Genomic DNA, 17,979 nt, shown 5'->3' with positions numbered 1-17,979 from the left:
CCCCGGGTTAACGGACAGGTAGAGGGGGAGAACGGAACGGTCTGGAAGACCATCCTACTGGCCCTACGGTCCATGAACCTCCCAGTCTCCCGCTGGCAAGAAGTCCTCCCGGATGCCCTCCACTCCATCCGGTCACTGTTTTGTACGACCACCAATCAGATACCTCACGAACGTCTCCTCGTCTTCCCCAGGAAGACCTCCTCTGGGACCTACATGGCGTACCCCAACGGCCGACAAGATACGGTCTCCGTACGGGACCTGGCGCGCGCCGGAACCCCACGCAAATTCCAGCCGCCAGTCCCACCCTCCCCTCCACTGCAGAACCTTACAGGAGGATCGGTCCTTCTGCCGGCCCCGTCTAGGCCCCCCCACCCACCGACGCCCCCCACGGGCACTCTCTTCCCAGGTCAACTGTTTTCCCCACCAGCGCCATCTCGGGGTGCCGAAGCTACCATGGAGATCAAAGCCAGGCTCCCGGAGTCACAGACGCCCGAGCCTCCACCGGAGTCCCCACCGAAGCTCCGACGATCGCAGAGGACGAACAGGGCCCCTGATCGACTGATTGCTTCATTTTAATTGTAATCTGTAAATATAAACCATCAAATGTACAGAGCTTTCAGAATTGTAAATAGTTACTAAACACTGTACGGAGGTATTATGGTACCTCCATAACTAGTTATACCATGGTGCTGTTTTGTAGTTTCAAGCCACCACCCTCGCCGGACTCTTTTTTTAAACAGGGGTTGAATGTGGTATTATGGGTATTACGGTACCGGACAGGCTAAAGCACCATTGGTGGAAACTGTATGCTTTCTATTCGTAGAATGTATGATAGCTCCGCTTGATAGGCGGGGTATAAGAACCTGTGCCGCCCCAGCAGCCTTCATTCTGTACCTGAGCTGCTGGGGGAAACATCTAGCTTATTGAAGCCTTCAGTTGGACTACAACCTCGCTTTAGTGGTCATTGATCGTGCATCAATCTGCAAACCCCTGCCAAAATCCCCTAAGCTTCGGACATGCCCAGAACATGTGGACATGGTTCGCTGGTCCTCCTGCGCATTTTGCAAACCTGTCTTCCACCCCAAAGAATCTGCTCATCCGGGCTACTGTCATGTGAGCCCGGTGAACGACCTTCGATTGTATCAGGCTGAGCATGGCCCATGTTGCGGACGTGTTTACTCTACTCAACGCGTCCGCCCATAGACCATCCTCTATCTCTCCTCCTAGCTCCTCGTCCCACTTGCGCTTCAGCTCCTTGGTCTGCATCTCCTCTGACCCCTTAAGTTCCTTGTAAATGTCCGAGATACTCCCTTCTCCTACCCACCCTCTGGAAACTACGCTGTCCTGAATCCCCTTTAGTGGTAGGAGCGGGAAGGTTGACACCTAGGAAGTCCCGCACCTGCAGATACCTGAATTTGTTGCCTCTCGCCAACCCAAACTTCTCCTCCAGTACCCTCATACTCGGAAAGCTCCCCTCTATAAACATATCCCCCATTCTCTCAATCCCTGCTCTCCGCCATATCCGGAACCCCCCATCCATACTTCCCGGGGCAAACCAGTGATTATTACATATTAGGGACATATTAGAGACTGATGCTCCCTCCGCTCCCACATGTCTCCTCCATTGCCCCCAGACTCTCAGGGCCGCCATCACCACAGGGCTGGTGGAGTACCGTGCCGGCGGGAACGGCAGAGGCGCAGTTACCAATGCCTCCAAACTGGTGCCCTTGCATGAAGCCGCCTCCATATGCTCCCGTGCCGACCCCCCCCCCCCCCCCCCCCCCCCCCCCCCCCCCTCCACTTCCTGATCATGGCTATATTCGCTGCCCAGTAATAGTTACTAAAATTTGGCAGCGCCAGCCCGCCCTCTCCCTGACTCCGCTCAAGCATTACCTTCCTTACCCACGGGGTCTTGCCTGCCCAAACAAAGCCAGAGATCACTTTGTTGACCCGTTTAAAAAAGGACTGCGGAATAATGATGGAGAGACATTGAAACACAAACAGGAATCGCGGGAGGACCGTCACCTTCACCGTCTGCACCCTCCCAGCTAATGACAACAGGAGCGGTTCCCATCTCCGAAAATCGTCCTTCATTTGGTCTACTAGCCGGGCCACATTTAATTTATGCTGCCGTTCCCATTCCTGCGCCACTTGAATGCCGAGGTACCTAAAGCTTCCCCCTACTAATCTAAAAGACAGCTCCCCCAATCGCCTCCCCTGTCCCCTTGCCTGCACCGCAAACATCACACTTTTCCCCATATTTAGCTTATAGCCCGAGAACCTGCCAAATTCCCCTAGAATCCTCATGATTTCTTCCATCCCCTCTAAATGGGTCCGATACATACAGAAGCAGGTCGTCTGCATAGAGCGAGGCTCTGTGCTCCCCCGCCCCCCCCCGGACCAGCCCCTTGAGGCTCTCAGAGCAATTGCCAACGGTTCTATAGCTATCGCGAACAACAGTAGGGAGAAGGGGCATCCCTATCTCGTTCCCCGGTGCAGTCTAAAATGGTCCGATGTTGTTCTATTCATCCGTAGGAGCCTGATACAGCAACCTGACCCAGTCAATAAAGCCCCAAATCCAAACAGTCCCAGTACCTCACACAGATAATCCCATTCTACCCGATCAAAAGCCTTTTCTGCATCCATTGCGATCACCACCTCCACCTCCCTACCTTCCGGGGGCATCATGATCACATTTAACAACCTTCTTACATTGGCCACCAACTGCCTACCATTAACAAACCCCGTCTGGTCCTCCCCAGTAACGTCCGGAACACAATCCTCAGTCCTGGAGGATAAAATTTTGGCCAGCAGTTTGCCGTCCACATTCAAAAGGGATATCAGCCTGTAGGACCCACACAGCTCCGGGTTCTTGCCCCGCTTCAAAATCAGCGAAATCGTGGCCTGTGACATCATCGGGGGCAGCACCCCTCTTTCCCTTGCCTCATTGAACATCCTCAAAAACACCGGCCCCAATATCCCAGAGAACTTTTTATAAAACTCCACTAGGTCGTCCGGCCGGCCCCGGGGCTTTACCCGCCTGCATGGCCTTCAGACCCTCCACTTTCTCTTCCAACCCGATCGGGGCCCCCAGCCCTTCTACCAGCTCCCCGTCCACCTTTCAGCCCCCCCCAAGAAGTGCCTCATCCCCTCCGGCCCCGGAGGGGGTTCCGACCTACACAGCATAGGACTATGGGTGATTCCTGATTCCATTTTGTCATTTGTTTATGTTAACATGTGGGCTAATGTTTGGGGGTTTGGAGGGAGGATGGGATCGTTGTCATTGATATGGGGATTGACACTGCATTCGTTACTGATTATTGTTGGGTGTAAATTTGGGAGAAAATGTGAAAAAGGAGAATAAAAATATTTTTTTAAGAAAGAAATGTCCACTTGGCCAGTTAAGTAGGAAATCAGAATCGATAAGGGTATTGTAAGAAACTGAACAGAAATGAAGTTTCATGAATATGGTACCGTCCAATCATCAGGTTGCCCGTCATGCGAGTGGAATGGTTTGCCTCTTATTATACAAGTCACTCTATCCCGTCCCACCAGCCCTATACTCATTCAATGCCCTTTTTTCATATACAGATCTTTCAATCAGACAAATAATTCATAAACATTTTAATAAAAATAATCTGTAACCGTATGTTAATATTTAATGATCTGTAACTATAATTGGCATGTCGATAGGTTAATACTAAATGGAAATGTATAGCATTTTCAAAGGTTTTTTTTAAAAACAGTTGTTTTTCAGAGCTAAATCAATCAAAGTAGATAGATTGTGACAGCAAGGACAGTCATTGCATGGGCACTCGATGCCACTGCAATGGTAGAACTCAGCATTTAAACTCCAGGCATTAAGAAGGTTTTTGATGTACAGCTGGAAGGTTTTGTTTAATTATGTTTGATTTGCCACAGATGCTGGGCAAGGTTCCTACGAGTAAATCTACCTCCACTTATATTCCAAAATTCAACAAGAACTGTCAGCAAAAGAGCTGCGATGGGTTGTGGAGTGGTATACGAATAATCAACCAATTCCAAACAATTGTTATTAGTGGGTCCCAAAAAAATACCTGCCCATTTTCAATTTGACTGTCAATGCATTCTGCCAGGGGCAAGGACCTCATGTGGAGGTGAAAAGAAATGGGGGAAAAAAATTAACCAGCAACAAAGACTGAATTCTTCTGCCTTTCAAATCAGTGGTGCTATCAATACAGTTCAGATTCATCAACAGCAGTGATAGCTACATTGTACAAAATGTCCCTGGGCTTGTATCAACCAAAAGGTTTCTCTGGTAATTCGTACTTCATTTATCAACCGAGGAAAATAGCATTGTGGTTCAAGAGCTCATGTTTTCCATGACACTCTGCTTAATAAAAGGAAGATGATCAGGTTTACTTTCCCACACCAAATTCCATTCACCCCTGTTCTCAGTTCCACAATGCCTGAAATTTAAAATTCTCATCCTCTGTTAAATCCTTTCATGGCCTTTACCTTTCTTTTCTCCCTATCCTCCCACAGCCCTACAATCTCCTGAAAACTGCATTCCTCTGACCTCTTGTGCATTCCCCCTAGCTTCATTTGCCTCGCTGTTAGCAGCTGTGTCTTCAGCCATCCCAGCCCGATACTCTGGAATTCCATCCCTGAACTCTCCACTTCCTTTTCCTCTTTAAAGCCTACCAAGTTACTCAGATTTAATGATTCTTCCCAATCCCTCTTCTTAGAAGAAGTCCAATTGTGTCTGCTTACACTTGTGTGAAGTGTTCCAAGCCATTTCTCTAGGTTATAGGTGTTATGCAAAAACATTCATTTTTTTAAAATACAGGCGTTTTACTACTATCCACAACCATTGGTCCAAATTGGAAGCATTATTCCGATTAATGAAGTTGTTTCTTCATTCACGGCGGCATGGCACAACGGTTAGCACTGCTGCCTCACAGCGTCAGGGACCCAGGTTCAATTCCAGCCTTGGGTGACTGTGTGGAGTTTTCACTTTCTCCCTGTGTCTTTGTGGGTTTCTTCCGGGTGCTCCGGTTTCCTCACACAATCCAAAGATATGCAGGTTAGGTGGACTGGCCGTGCTAAATTGCCCCTTAGTTTCCAAAAGGCTGGGTGGGGCTATTGGGTTATGGGGATCGGGTGGGTTCGTGGGTCTGGGTAGGGTGTTCTTTCCAACATGCAGACTCGATGGGCCGAATGGCCTCCTTCTGCACTGTAGGGATTCTATGACATAACTTACTGCAACCTATAATGTTTCCTCTGAATTACTGGTACTCAAATTGCAGCTCTGCAGCTATTTGTGACCCATCTTCTGCCTCATTTGTTGTCCTTAGGAGACCTGTTGGTTGATTTGACTCACTCACTTCATTTAACAGCCCTCCAGCTGTCAGATGTCACAAAAGCTGGGATTCAGTAAAAAGAGAGTCAGAGCAAAGATATTTCAAATTAAACATAAATGTTTTCAGAACCTGCTTTATGGTGAGACTTGTAATTTCTTTCCCAATTAAGGGGCAATTTAGTGTGGCCAATCAACCTACTCTGCACATCTTTGGGTTGTGGGGGTGAGACCCACGCAGACACGTGAGAATGTGCAAATTCCACACGGACAGTGACCCAGGGTCAGGATTCGAATCCGGATCCTTGACACCATGAGGCAGCAGTGTTAACCACTGTGCCACTGTGCTGCCGTGTTGTTAGCACTGCTGCATCACAGCGCCAGGGACCCAGGTTCAATTCCAGTCTTGGGTGACTGTGTGGAGTTTGCACTTTTCCCCACCGAGTCTGCATGGGTTTCGTCCAAATCCTCTGGTTTCCTCCCACAGTCACAAGATGTGCAGGTTAGTTGGATTGGCCATGTTAAATTGCCCCTTAATGTCCAAAAGGTTCGGTGGGGTTACTGGGTTACAGGAATAGGGTGGAGGAGTGGGGTTAAGTAGGGTGCTCTTTCCAAAGACCAGTGCAGAGCTGGTGAGCCGAATGGCCTCCCTCTACACTTAAATTCTATGATCCTTTATGGTGAGACTTTGATAGTGACCTTCACTAAAAAACTGGTTAGACTACAGCTCTCAACATCAGGTGAATGACTACCCCACATTTAATGTTTTAGCTTCTGCATAAGTCAAAAATGAATTGATGGGATGTGCAGCATAATAAGAATTTTACACTTGCAAGGGAAATTAACTACAGGGACGGCAAAAGAGGCTAAATGAAAATCCGATTACTATGGACAATTGGCTATGAAAGGTACAAAATACCAATCCCATCTATGAAGAATAATCACCACCCTAACTGGCATATTTACATTGTGTCCGTAAATTTTGCATTGCCAGAAATCAAAGGAGAGTACATGAAATTATACTGCCAGAAAGAGTTTAGCAGAAAAATTGACAGTTTAATAATTTTCTTGACTAAAATTTACATGTTATGTCTTTGCTTATTAAATCCATGATATGTATGCAAATTGACTATCTAAAAAGTAACCTCTTTCCACAAAATACTAACTATTACTCTCTTGTAAAGGATATCAGCCACATTAGCGAAATGATTATTTCCCATTGCTGTCACAAGCAAAGGTCATACAGAGTGCATCTACCTGCCCGACATTCATTAAAATATTCATAACATTTCATATTTTTAGCAAAACTTGAAAAGATTCACTTATGAATCAGTCTCGGTTCTGAATCACTGTCTGCAACAGCACTGAATAAATTCAAATTGAAAAAATAATCAAAAACATAGGTGAGGTAAAGGGATGTTTAATGTTGCTGCTTTCAATTACTCCAAAAATAAAGAATAACATTGAAAGAGTGCTATCATGGCGGCACGGTGGCACCATGGTTAGCACTGCTGCCTATGGCGCTGAGGACCCGGGGTTCAATCCCGGCCCTGGGTCACTGTCTGTGGAATTTGCACATTCTTCCCGTGCCTGCATGGGTTTCACTTCCACATCCCAAAGATGGGCAGGGTAGGTGGATTGCCACGCTAAATTGCCCCTTAATTGGGAAAGAAAAAAATGATTGGGTACACGAAATTTTTTTTAAAAACAGCACTATCAGGGAAATGGGAACAACAGTTAGAGATGTCAAACAAGCAAAAGCAATCAAGTTAATGTTTATGCCTCCACTAGTTGTCATTCTATGCAAGGCAGATGGCGTACATTTGGCATACAGCAAAAGAATGCTGTAGTGGTATCAGCTAGGAACTGAAGCGATATATGATAATTATAGTTTAAAAGAATATGATAAAGGGGGAGTGAGGGAAGGGTGGACTGGCAGGTGAGAGGGAAAGTGAAAGACACCCGGTGCGCACACATTTATATGACAAAAATATGACCTACAGCAAGACCTGAAGGCACAGTATGGGGCAGCATGTGCTCAGCTGTTCTGTTTTTAAAATCAGAAATGTACTTGCTATTAAAATGATAAATAGTAGCACAGGCAAGGGGGACAGGTGTGAGTTATTGTGACCTGGCATAGTCCAGTCACTTTTTTAAATTAATGTATATTAAATAACTGGAAATTATGCACATTATATTATTGAATATCTAGTATTCATTTTTGTCAGGCAAGGCTCAATGCCAATAGCAAGATGTCAGAAGATCATACCTTCGCTGTTTTGTTGCTGGCAAGAGATGGAAAACTGGATCCTGATAAAATGTTCGAGTTTGCAATTCATTGGGGGTTCTATAGATATTGCTGGAGTTACTATGGGAAACCAATAGAATCTCCCTAGATTTGTGTTCTTTATACAAAGTACCAACACCAATGACATCCCCAGTTAGCCTGTTAAGATCACATTAACTCCATCATTCAGCGTGCACTGGTATCAATCGCAGATAAGGTCACCTCTGATCACTTCCTTGTATCGCTCTCCAACCCAAACCCACCTTCTCCTCCCAACTCTACTTCCTTCTCTGACCACCGTGGAAAACACTCTTTTCCAATTCAACAGTGCTTTCAAAATGCCAACTGCCAAGCCTTTAGCCCTCCAGTCAACGCTGCATTTCTGCAGCTACTGATCTGCTCATTTGCACCTTCACCTCTACTCTTGATATACTTGTCCTGATCAAACCCATTAATTGGTGCGGCCCTCTGCTCGGTTAAGCCCAAGAGATGCAGACTTGTAAAGACATGCGACTTTAGTCATCCACTGCCAAATTTGGCTGGACAACATAACGTACTATTTTGTCTGTCAACATTGTTCACTTTCTAGCATCCTCCTGGAATGGGGCAGCACGGTAGCACAGTGGTTAGCACTGTGGCTCCACAGCGCCAGGGTTCCAGGTTCGATTCCCTGCTGGGTCACTGTCTGTGCAGAGTCTGCACGTTCTCCCCGTGGCTGCGTGGGTTTTGTCTGGGTGCTCCGGTTTCCGTCCACTAGTCCTGAAAGTCGTGCTGTTAGGTAATTTAAATATTCTGAATTCTCCCTCAGTGTACCCTAACAGGCGCAGGAATGTGGCGGCTAGGGGCTTTTCACAGTAACTTCATTGCAGTGTTAATGTAAACCTACTTGTGACAAAGATTTTTGATTTTTTTTTAATGCCAAATTACTCTTGTTTCTACTGCAAACTGTCATCTTAAACCCCCTCGGCTCCTCCACCCACACTTCCATAATTGCGAGGAAATCACTTATCTCTTCGTCAATAAGACTGAGACCGCCCAATCAGCCACTCTGCCTCATCCATCCCTTCCACTAGCCCAAAGGCCAAACATCTTCTCAGTTACCCCTCAAAGCACGGAATTCATAGCCGTGATTTTCTGCTCCCACCTGCAACAGATCCCATAACATTTGGGGTCCAGCCAGGTACTGGAAAATTCTGGCTGCAGGCGACACTGGAAAATACAGGCCGACATCAATTTCTAGTTTCTCTCCCATCTTTCCCCACGCTGAGCTCATCTAGTCCATAAGATGCACCTTCTGCTCCATTGACCTTATTTCCACTGAGTATCTGACTATCCAACATTCATTCCTGGACATCATGCTAACAAATTCTTATAATGTTTTCTCTGCAGAAGAACTGGCTTCCTCTCTATCAAATCAGTCATCGTTATCCCTGCCTCAAGAAGACAATTCTTGAATCTTCCATCCTTGAAACTACGGGGGATTCTGCCCTCTCCATTCTTATCTATCTAACCCTAGCCAGAAAAAACATTTAGTATGTTTTTTCAACCTCTCAATACACTGGTTAGCACTCCTGCCTCACAGCGCCAGGGACCTGGTTCAATTCCTGTCTGTGTGGAGTTTTGCACCATCTCCCCGTGTCTGCATGGGTGCTCGGTTGGGCAGCACAGTAGAATAGTGGTTAGCACTTTGGCTTCACAGCGCCAGGGTCTCAGGTTCGATTCCCGGCTTGGTTCACTGTCTGTGCGGATATTGCACATTCTCCCTGTGTCTACATGGGTTTCCTCCAGGTGCTCCGGTTTCCTCCCACAAGTCTCGAAAGATGTGCTGTTAGGTAATTTGGACATTCTGAATTCTCCATCCGTGAACCCGAACAGGCACCGCAATGTGGCCACTAGGAGCTTTCCACAGTAACTTCATTGCACTGTTAATGTAAGCCTACTTGTGACAATAAAGATTATTATTCCTCCCACAGTGTAAAGATGTGCAGGTTAGGTGGATTGGCCATGCCAAATTGTCCCTTTGTGTCCAAAGATGTGTAGGTTAGGTTAAGGGGTTACAGGGATAGGACAGGGGAGTGGGCCTAGGTAGGGTGTTCTTTTGGGAGGTCGATGCAGACCCGATGGACTGAATGGTCTCCTTCTGGACTGTGGGGATTCTATGATTACCATCCGACAGTCCTCAATTCCAAGGCCTTGCAAGGCTGCGTACTTATCCCCCTACTATACACACACGACTGCGTGGCAAAATTTGGCTCCAACTCCACCTACAAGTTTACTGATGTACACGACCGTAGTGGGTCGGATCTCGAACAACAATGAGTCAGAATACCGGAGGGAAATAGAGAACCTAATGGAGTGATGCAGTGACAACAATCTCTCCCTCAATGTCAGCAAAACTAATGAGCTGGTCATTAACTTCAGGAGGCAAAACATTGTACAAAACCCCTGTCTGCATCAAAGGGGGCGAAGTGGAGATGGTTGACAGCTGCAAACTACAAGGAATGAACATTTTTTTAAAATTTAGAGTACCCAATTAATTTTTTCCAATTAAGGGGCAATTTAACATGGCCAATTCATCTACCCTGCACATCTTTGGGTTGTGGAGACAAAACCCACGCAAACACGGGGAGAATGTGCAAATTCCACACGGACAGTGACCCAGAGCCAGGATCGAACCTGGGACCTCGGCGCCGTGAGGCATCAGCACTAACCACTGCGCCACCGTGCTGCCCTCCCAGATATGAACATGACCAACAAGGTGTCCTGGTCCACCGACGGCGATGCTATGACCAAGAAAGCACAACAGCAGTATACTGCCTCAGGAAGCTAAGGAAATTTGGCATGTCCACATTGACTCTAATCAACTTTACAGGTACACCATAGAAAACATCCTACCTGGCTGCATCGTAGCCTGGTATGGCAACTGTTCGGTCTAAGACTAGTAGAACCTACAGAGAGTCATGAACACCGCCCAGTCCATCACACGAACCCGCCTCCCATCGATAGTCTGTCTATACCTTCGCTGCCTTGGGAAAGCGGACAGCATAATCAAAGACCACTCCCACCTCGCTTACTCACTCTTCTTCTATCGGGCAGGAGATACAAAAGTCTGAGAATACGCACTAACAGATTCAAAAACAGTTTCTTCCCTGCTGTTACCAGACTCTTAATTGACCCTCTTATGGACTGATGGACAGCTCTGGTCTCTATTGAATAGTACTACACTCCTGTATGCTTCACCTAATGCCTGTGTCTAAGTATTTGCATTGTGTATTTTATGTTTGCCCTATTATGTATTTTCTTTTCACGTACGGAATGATCTGTTTGAGCTGCACGCAGAACAATACTTTGCACTGTACCTCAGTAGATGTGACAATAAACCAATCCAATCCAATCCAGTACCTCCTAAAATTAAATCCCAGTTCCTCATTGATATGTTACCCCTTAGCAACATAATCCAAAAACAGAGTTAGTGGCACCCAGCTCTATCTTGCCATCACCTGCCTCAACTCCTCCATTGTCTCTAAATTGTCAGACTGCTTATCAGATGTTCAATACTGGACAAGGGCAGAAATTTCCTCCAGCGAATAGCTGGAAGAATGAAGCCAGAGTCTTTGGGCCCAGTCACAAATTCAACTCCCTTGTTTCAACTCCATCCACTTCCTGGAAACTGTTTGAGGCTGAATCAGTCTGTTTGCTTCTTTGGTGTCATATCTGACCTCATGATGAGCACCTCTCCGCGCCATTGCTAACCTTGTCCAGATCCACACCTGCCTCAGCTCATCTGCCGCTGAAACCCTCAACCGTGCTCTTACTACCTCCAGACTTGACTATTCCAATGCACACCTGGCCACGCTCCCACAATCTATCTTCCGTAAACCCCTTGAATAAGTGTTTGCTAATTCGCTCTAATATCTCCTTTTCTGCATCAACGTCAAAATTAGTTTGCTAACTCTCCTCTGAAGCACTCAGGCATTTTATTACATTAAAGGCAATATGTAAATGCAAGCTGTATCTGATGTTGCAACTGAGCCATAAAGATCAAGAGAGCATAAAATTTGATCTCCAGCTTGCATCGAGTTAACTAATATTAAACAGGTTAATGGTAGGCATTTTACATTTGCTTCATCAATCCAGGCTGAGGAGAGGCAAAAATAAACACCAGTCTCACTCCAGATTTCTTTCAGTGAGTATCTTTTACAAAGCGCTTGCCGAAATGAATACTGCTGAGGGGTGAATGTGCTGTGCCCCTTTCCTCCAATGGAAGAGCCTGTGGCATTCGCATTTTGGCTTTATGAAGAATAGCGATTTGATGAGGCACTAGAGAAATTTTCCAGTGTGAATCAGCATCTCAAAGAGGTGGGACGACAGTTTTTAAAAATTAATTTAGAATACCCAATTAATTTTTCTCAATTAAGGGGCAATTTAGCATGGCCAATCTACCTACCCTGCACATCTTTGGGTTGTGGGGGCAAAACCCACGCAAACACGGGGAGAATATACAAACTCCACACGGAGAGTGACCCAGAGCCGGGATCGACCTGGGACCTTGGCGCCGTGAGGTAGCAGTGCTAACCACTGTGCCACTGTGATGCCCCAAGAGGGGACGACAGTTAAAGGATGGAGACATTCAAATCAACACCCCTCAGGTAGGAAATCATGGGCTTTTAGTCCAGCAGCATACTGACTCATAATCAGGAATTTGCTTTTTCAACAAAGCACATTTACAAATGACGCACAGTACAAACACGTCTGCTGCAAATAGTTTCTCAGGTCCACGTCCATTCCCAAGGTCACAATCAGGTATTCACATCCATCATTTTTTCATTCTCCCCAAGAGCGGATCGAGCAGAAATTTGGTGTGGTGAGACCAGAAACAAATCATTAAACTGGTTTATTAGTGATATCAACATATTAGAACCAGAATCATTTAATGCAATTCATACAACTTAGCTTCATCTAATAAAAAATAAAGTGTCCGCCAAACAAGTTCTCACCTGTGGATTGATTCCCTTAACTTAAACATAGAATTATAGAATCTCTACAGTGCAGAAGGACGCCATTCAGCCCATTGAGTCTGCACCAGCCCTTGGAAAGGGCACCCTTAGACCCGCTCCCCTGCCCTATCACCGCAACCCAGTAACCCCACCTAACCTTTTGGACACAACATGGCCAATCCACCTAACCTGCACATCTTTAGACTGTGGGAGGAAACCAGAGCACCCGGAGAAAAACCACGGTGACACGGGGAGAACGAACAAACTCCACCCAACAGTCACCCGAGGCCGGAATTGAACCAGAGTCCCTGGCACTGTGAAAATAACCAAATAACTTCTACCAGCATTTCTAACCATTTTGCCTCAGTAAAAGCTTTTTCTTTAACAAACCTGATGGCCCTCAAAGCCTTCCTGTTTCACAAAGTCTCTTAGCCAACATATGTCCCAGCCTCTACCTTCTTATCTCTGCTCACAGTCAAAACAGGGAGTAACGGACTTCCCAACATAATAGACAAGATGGTCTTCAACTACCTGCACAAGCTAATTATTTAGCTGCTAGATTTTTTTAAAATTCTTTCATCTTGGAAGACTTTTTTCAAAAAGATTTGTCATGACGGACCTTGCTCAATCATTAAAATAATTAACGTTTCCAAATCTTCTCTTTAGGCAAGTGGCCAAAAATGCTGAAATATGGCAGCACGGTGGCACAGTGGTAGCACTGTTGTCTCACAGCGCCAGGGACCCAGGTTCGGTTCCAAACTCGGGTGACTGTGAGGAGTTTATACGTACCCCCGTGTCTGCGTGGGTTCCCCCAGATGCTTCGGTTTCCTCCCACATTCCAAAGATGTGCGGGTCAGGTGAATTGGCCAAGCTAAATTGCCCTCAACGGTTAGATGGGGTCACGGGGATAGGGCGGGGGATTGGGCCTAGGTAGGGTGCTCTTTCAGAGGGTCGAGGCAGACTTAATGGATCGAATGGCCTCCTTCTGCACTGTAGAGTTTCACTGATTCTACGATGAATTCAACAAAATTGCCTCCAATTCTGAAGCTATGAAATTTCCTCTACAAAAATTACACATCATCTAGCATTCACAGATGTCAGGTCAAGTGTTGTCAAGCCTGCGACCACAATGACAGTGGCGAGCACAATCTATGACTGGCCAACAGAACATCGAATATCAGTTAATTAACCTGGTTCCTTCCTGAAAGTGCAAACAGCTTCAGGTGGATACGTGTCTGCGGAGGGGAGTAGGGCCGTTAGTTAGCGGAGCAAATAACATCAGCAGGCAAATGAGTCAATTCTTGAATTAGCCAATGTCGTCTATAACCTGCAAACTATGATGTGGCTGCAGTATAGAACAGTGCAGTGAAAGATCAACTGTGGATAGTCCAGAACACAATGTCTGGGATCATCTACCCTGCGGTGCAGGACAGCCAAAGGAGTCCTGACAATCATCAATGAAATTATATTCCCCCATTGCAGACTGAAGGCAGAAGACCACATCGTACAAAGTCATACAGGTCCGAGGATTGATTCCTGTTCTGTGCTGAGTCAGCTGATGTCTGTCGGGGTGCGCTACTAATAATAGGCCCAGTTTTACTCTGCCAGGGAAGAGAAAAATCGGTCAAGGACTCCATTCTCTGTGGCACCTATTGGAAAGTGCTAGTGCTTGTGGATGAGAGAGGAGAGCAGTTAGGACCAGTTCCAACTGTGACCCCCCCCCCCCCCCAAATACAGCAAATGGGCTGCATGTTTCACAGATAAGAAACTGAGAGATGCCAATGTGATACTGCCCTTGGAACTCAGAAGGGTCACATTCTGGGCAGTAGAGTGGAAAAATTGTGGGAGATTGTAGCCCTGGATTGCTTTCGGTCTTTCTCAATTATAAGTGCTCTCCAGTGTTACTGAATATGTTTTCAATCCAGTACCCCACCAGTAAAGTGTGCGCACAATAGCGAACATCTCTGACGGGTGAAGGAAGGGTGCTCTCTCTCTCTATGCCAGATGTAAATATCACGCTGTGCCCACGTGTAGCAAGAGCCTGATAGCGTGCAACTCCATTCCAGAATGAGGAGCGGCGTTAACAGCTGCTGGCTTGAGGCTAGAGCCCCTGACAGCACAAGTGCCTCCCACCCCAGCCCAGCCCGTACCGTAGTGGGGATGGGGACTGAGGGGATTGTAGTCAGCGGCAGAGAGCGGGAAGGGCGAAAGGCTGTCCTGTGGCGCGCGCGATTTCCTCCGGCAACTGGGCCAGATACTTATAGAGAGAGAAAACAAAATCATTATTCCAAACATTTCTCCTTTGCCGAGCAGAGCAGCCGCTCCCCCCTCACTAACACACACACATATTTCTGAGGTGAAGTTTCTAACAGTGCCGGGATGTTGAGCACATGCCCCGGGTCAATGCGTGCTACACAAGGTCCCCAGTCAAATGTTACATTTGGTTCAAAATGTATCTTCACCAGAGTTACAAATGTATCAAACCCAACCCGCGACAATAAGGGGAGCATGTCAATCGGTATCGAGCCGTGACTCACGGGAGCTTGTGTCCACGGTACATTTTTACAACAGACATGAAGACAATGTTTCCACATGGCTTTGAAAAGTGCCGAGCATTAGCTCCGGCGCTGACTTACGCTGCTGTTCTCTCCTGTCCAGTGTACCATCGCCTGGTTGTGGGAAGCGTCTCCTCTGAGGATGAAGGAGGTGCTAACCAGAGCCGGCTCCTGTTGCGGGCTATAAGACCTCTTAACCCGAAATCCTTCGGCCAGCCCGGCCCGCTCACCCTGAGCCCCGCCGGTCCCGCGTTCTTGTCTCCCAATGCCGGTGCCCGCGATCCGCTCCCAGTGCACTGAGATCCCGGCCAGAGCCTCGGGGAGCAGGAAAAGCCCGAAGGAAATGCAAAGCCACAGGTATCCGGAAAGCGAGCTCCGTGTCCGGGGAGCCGAGGAAAGGGCACTGCCCTTGTGCACCACGACTGCCATGATCAGGTGGCCGTGGTCCTTGCAAAGCTGCTGCTAACCAGAGTGGATTTAATACGTGTGTGTGTGTGTGTGTGATCCAAACCCTGAGACAGTTCCAGTCTCACGCACACAGACCTACAGAGAGAAAAAGAGGGTGGAACAGCAGCTCAGTTAAAGCTCACTGAGCTTTTTCCCCTCCTTTGCTCATTCAATCACTCACACTCAGGCAGGCGGCCAAGAGCACCATCTGCTGGAGGGAAGCTCAGTCACTCAGGAAACACAATCTAAACTCTTTCTCCATCTAGTTTTCTCTCTCTCCAATCAGTCCGGGCCTCAGGTCTCTCACCGCACTCTCGATTTTCCCTGATCTCATGTCTTCCTCCTCCCTTCCATTGATTTATGGTTATAGAACATAAAAGGCTAACAACTAGGGTTGCCAACAGCGGTTGGACATATGTCTGGAGATTTCACATTACCTCCCATCTCTAACTCTGACATATTTTAAAATATTTTTAGGATTAAATAAATGCAAGTTTTCAAACAAAACAAAATCCGCACAATTGTTTCTAATGCCCTAATGATGCTTCATCCAGGTTGTTTGCAACAGTGTCCAGGGGATTACTCTCTAATTCCAGAGACTTCAGGACAATCCAGTGTTCACAACCCGAGCTACAACTGGGATGTAATCCTCAGTCATTTTTTTTTCAACTCTCTCACATAAGAGCCACGTACAGACTCAGCCTCTTTTTAATAACACTAAATGTAAATTTTACCTCAGTAATGAGCTGGAAATGTGGTCTCTTACTCTTAAAGACGTTTGAAGCACTTTCGAGCAGGAACTGTGACAGAAATAAATTCCTCAGCGTTGCTAACTGCATGGAACAAAGGGATCCCGGTAAATTAGGAACCATGCATTTATTCAGGTGACACAATCCAAATTCAGCTCAGAATTATAGCTCTGAGCGAAAGTATCAGCTGCAAGTGCAGACTTTTGCCAGATTTATTTTCTTTATTAAGCAGTAAACAATACCTTTACACAAAAGATACAAACAAAATTAACAGTACACATCACAATAACCACAAACCAACAAGGAGAAGGCACCGTGCCATACACACGGGCACCTTCACGCACACATGTTTTGCGGTTGCGGAAAAATTGGGAAGATTCTGGGCGGGAGTGTTCGTGGTCTTAGCCAGGATAGTGGAGGAGGAGGTGGACCGGGCCCTTTGGTGGCAATATTTAGGGTTTCAGAGAATCCGGAGCTCATGGAGAGGAGGAAGGCCGTGTCGTGGCCTTCGCCTCTCTGATTGCCCAGCAATGAATTTTACTGGAGTGTCGGTCGGCATCGCCACTGGGGGCAGCGGCTTGGTTGGATGACCTGTATGATTTCCTGCGGTTAGAGAAGATAAAATATGAGTTAAGGGTCTCTTCAGGAGGGTTTGAGAAAAGTTCAGAGATGTTTGTGACCATGTTTGAGGAGCTGCTCGTCGCGTGCCGGGGGGGGGGGGGGGGGGGGGGTGCAAAAGGGAAAAAGTTTGTACAGACCTGAATAGTTGATTAATGGGAAGTATGTTTCCCAGGTTGTTTATGTGTTGTAACCTGCTTTGATACAAGTTTATAATGAAATTTTTTTTTTTTAAATACACACAGGCACCTTTCTGCTACAAAACAGCAATACAAACAACACAAAGCTACTGTATAAATACACAGAGAAAATCAAGGTTGCATTAAACAGGAAACAGGCAACAGTACAATGGAGTTACCAGCATCCAGATCAACCCGTTCTCCACCTCCCACAGCACCCAGCAGCAGACTCGCATCAGTGGAAGAAACTTTTGCCAGAAGCTAAATAAGTTGAAAAATCTTCAATTAAGGCATTATGTGCCAATTCAATTAATAAACCTAACCATGTTATTATAAAATACCCACTTTTAAAATTTGGAGAACCTCTTATATTTGGATCTGAAACATTTCAGATGTAGAGACCAAAACTAACATTTTGAATTTTTTTCAAACATTTTGCATGCTTTGTGAGGAAACAATATTACAGTGCCTTCTGCTGACCAAAACCTGCAATTTACTATAGATTTAAATCAGTTTTTCCTTGTTACAGTTCAGTGCTCTGATTAGCATTGAAAGTTCTCATTAAATGCCATTGTAAGTGAGGATCATGGATATGTACAAAGGCAATGTGATAAAGTACATAGGAAGATTTTTTTACTTCATAATTTTCAATAGAACAATTCTGATTATTAATAGTATTTTTAGTCAAAACCGAGCTTTATTTTAAATTTAAAGAAACTCTACCTTTACGGATCAATTAACAAAGGTTCTATCTACTTTCTACTTTAAATTAATTTAGACTTATTGATTGCCAACAAGGTAGTCAAGTC

General features: G+C 46.1%; 1 protein-coding gene and 1 long non-coding RNA gene across 6 annotated transcripts in view; one reads left to right on the top strand and one right to left on the bottom strand.

Annotated features, from left to right (window-relative positions):
* Positions 1 to 15,746, bottom strand: part of sorcs2 (sortilin-related VPS10 domain containing receptor 2) — a 963,142-nt gene extending 947,396 nt beyond the window's left edge. For 3 of the 5 annotated variants that reach the window (XM_072495949.1, XM_072495950.1, XM_072495951.1), the window contains exon 1: positions 15,259 to 15,746. In XM_072495949.1, coding sequence (XP_072352050.1) covers positions 15,259 to 15,606 — 348 coding nt within the window. In that variant the 5' untranslated portion in view covers positions 15,607 to 15,746. The remainder of the gene's footprint in view (positions 1 to 15,258) is intronic. The other 2 variants (XM_072495953.1, XM_072495954.1) reach the window with 1 other exon arrangement.
* LOC140408570 (uncharacterized) lies at positions 15,382 to 17,666 on the top strand. Its single transcript, XR_011940143.1, has 2 exons — positions 15,382 to 15,534; positions 17,237 to 17,666. It is a non-coding gene; the product is annotated as an uncharacterized lncRNA (long non-coding RNA).
* Positions 17,667 to 17,979: the final 313 nt, after the last annotated feature.

Source organism: Scyliorhinus torazame, chromosome 3 (assembly GCF_047496885.1).
Source record: "Scyliorhinus torazame isolate Kashiwa2021f chromosome 3, sScyTor2.1, whole genome shotgun sequence".
NCBI classification, from domain to species: domain Eukaryota; kingdom Metazoa; phylum Chordata; class Chondrichthyes; order Carcharhiniformes; family Scyliorhinidae; genus Scyliorhinus; species Scyliorhinus torazame.
Note: the sequence above shows the minus strand (reverse complement) of the source record. Positions and strands in the feature narration are given on the sequence as shown.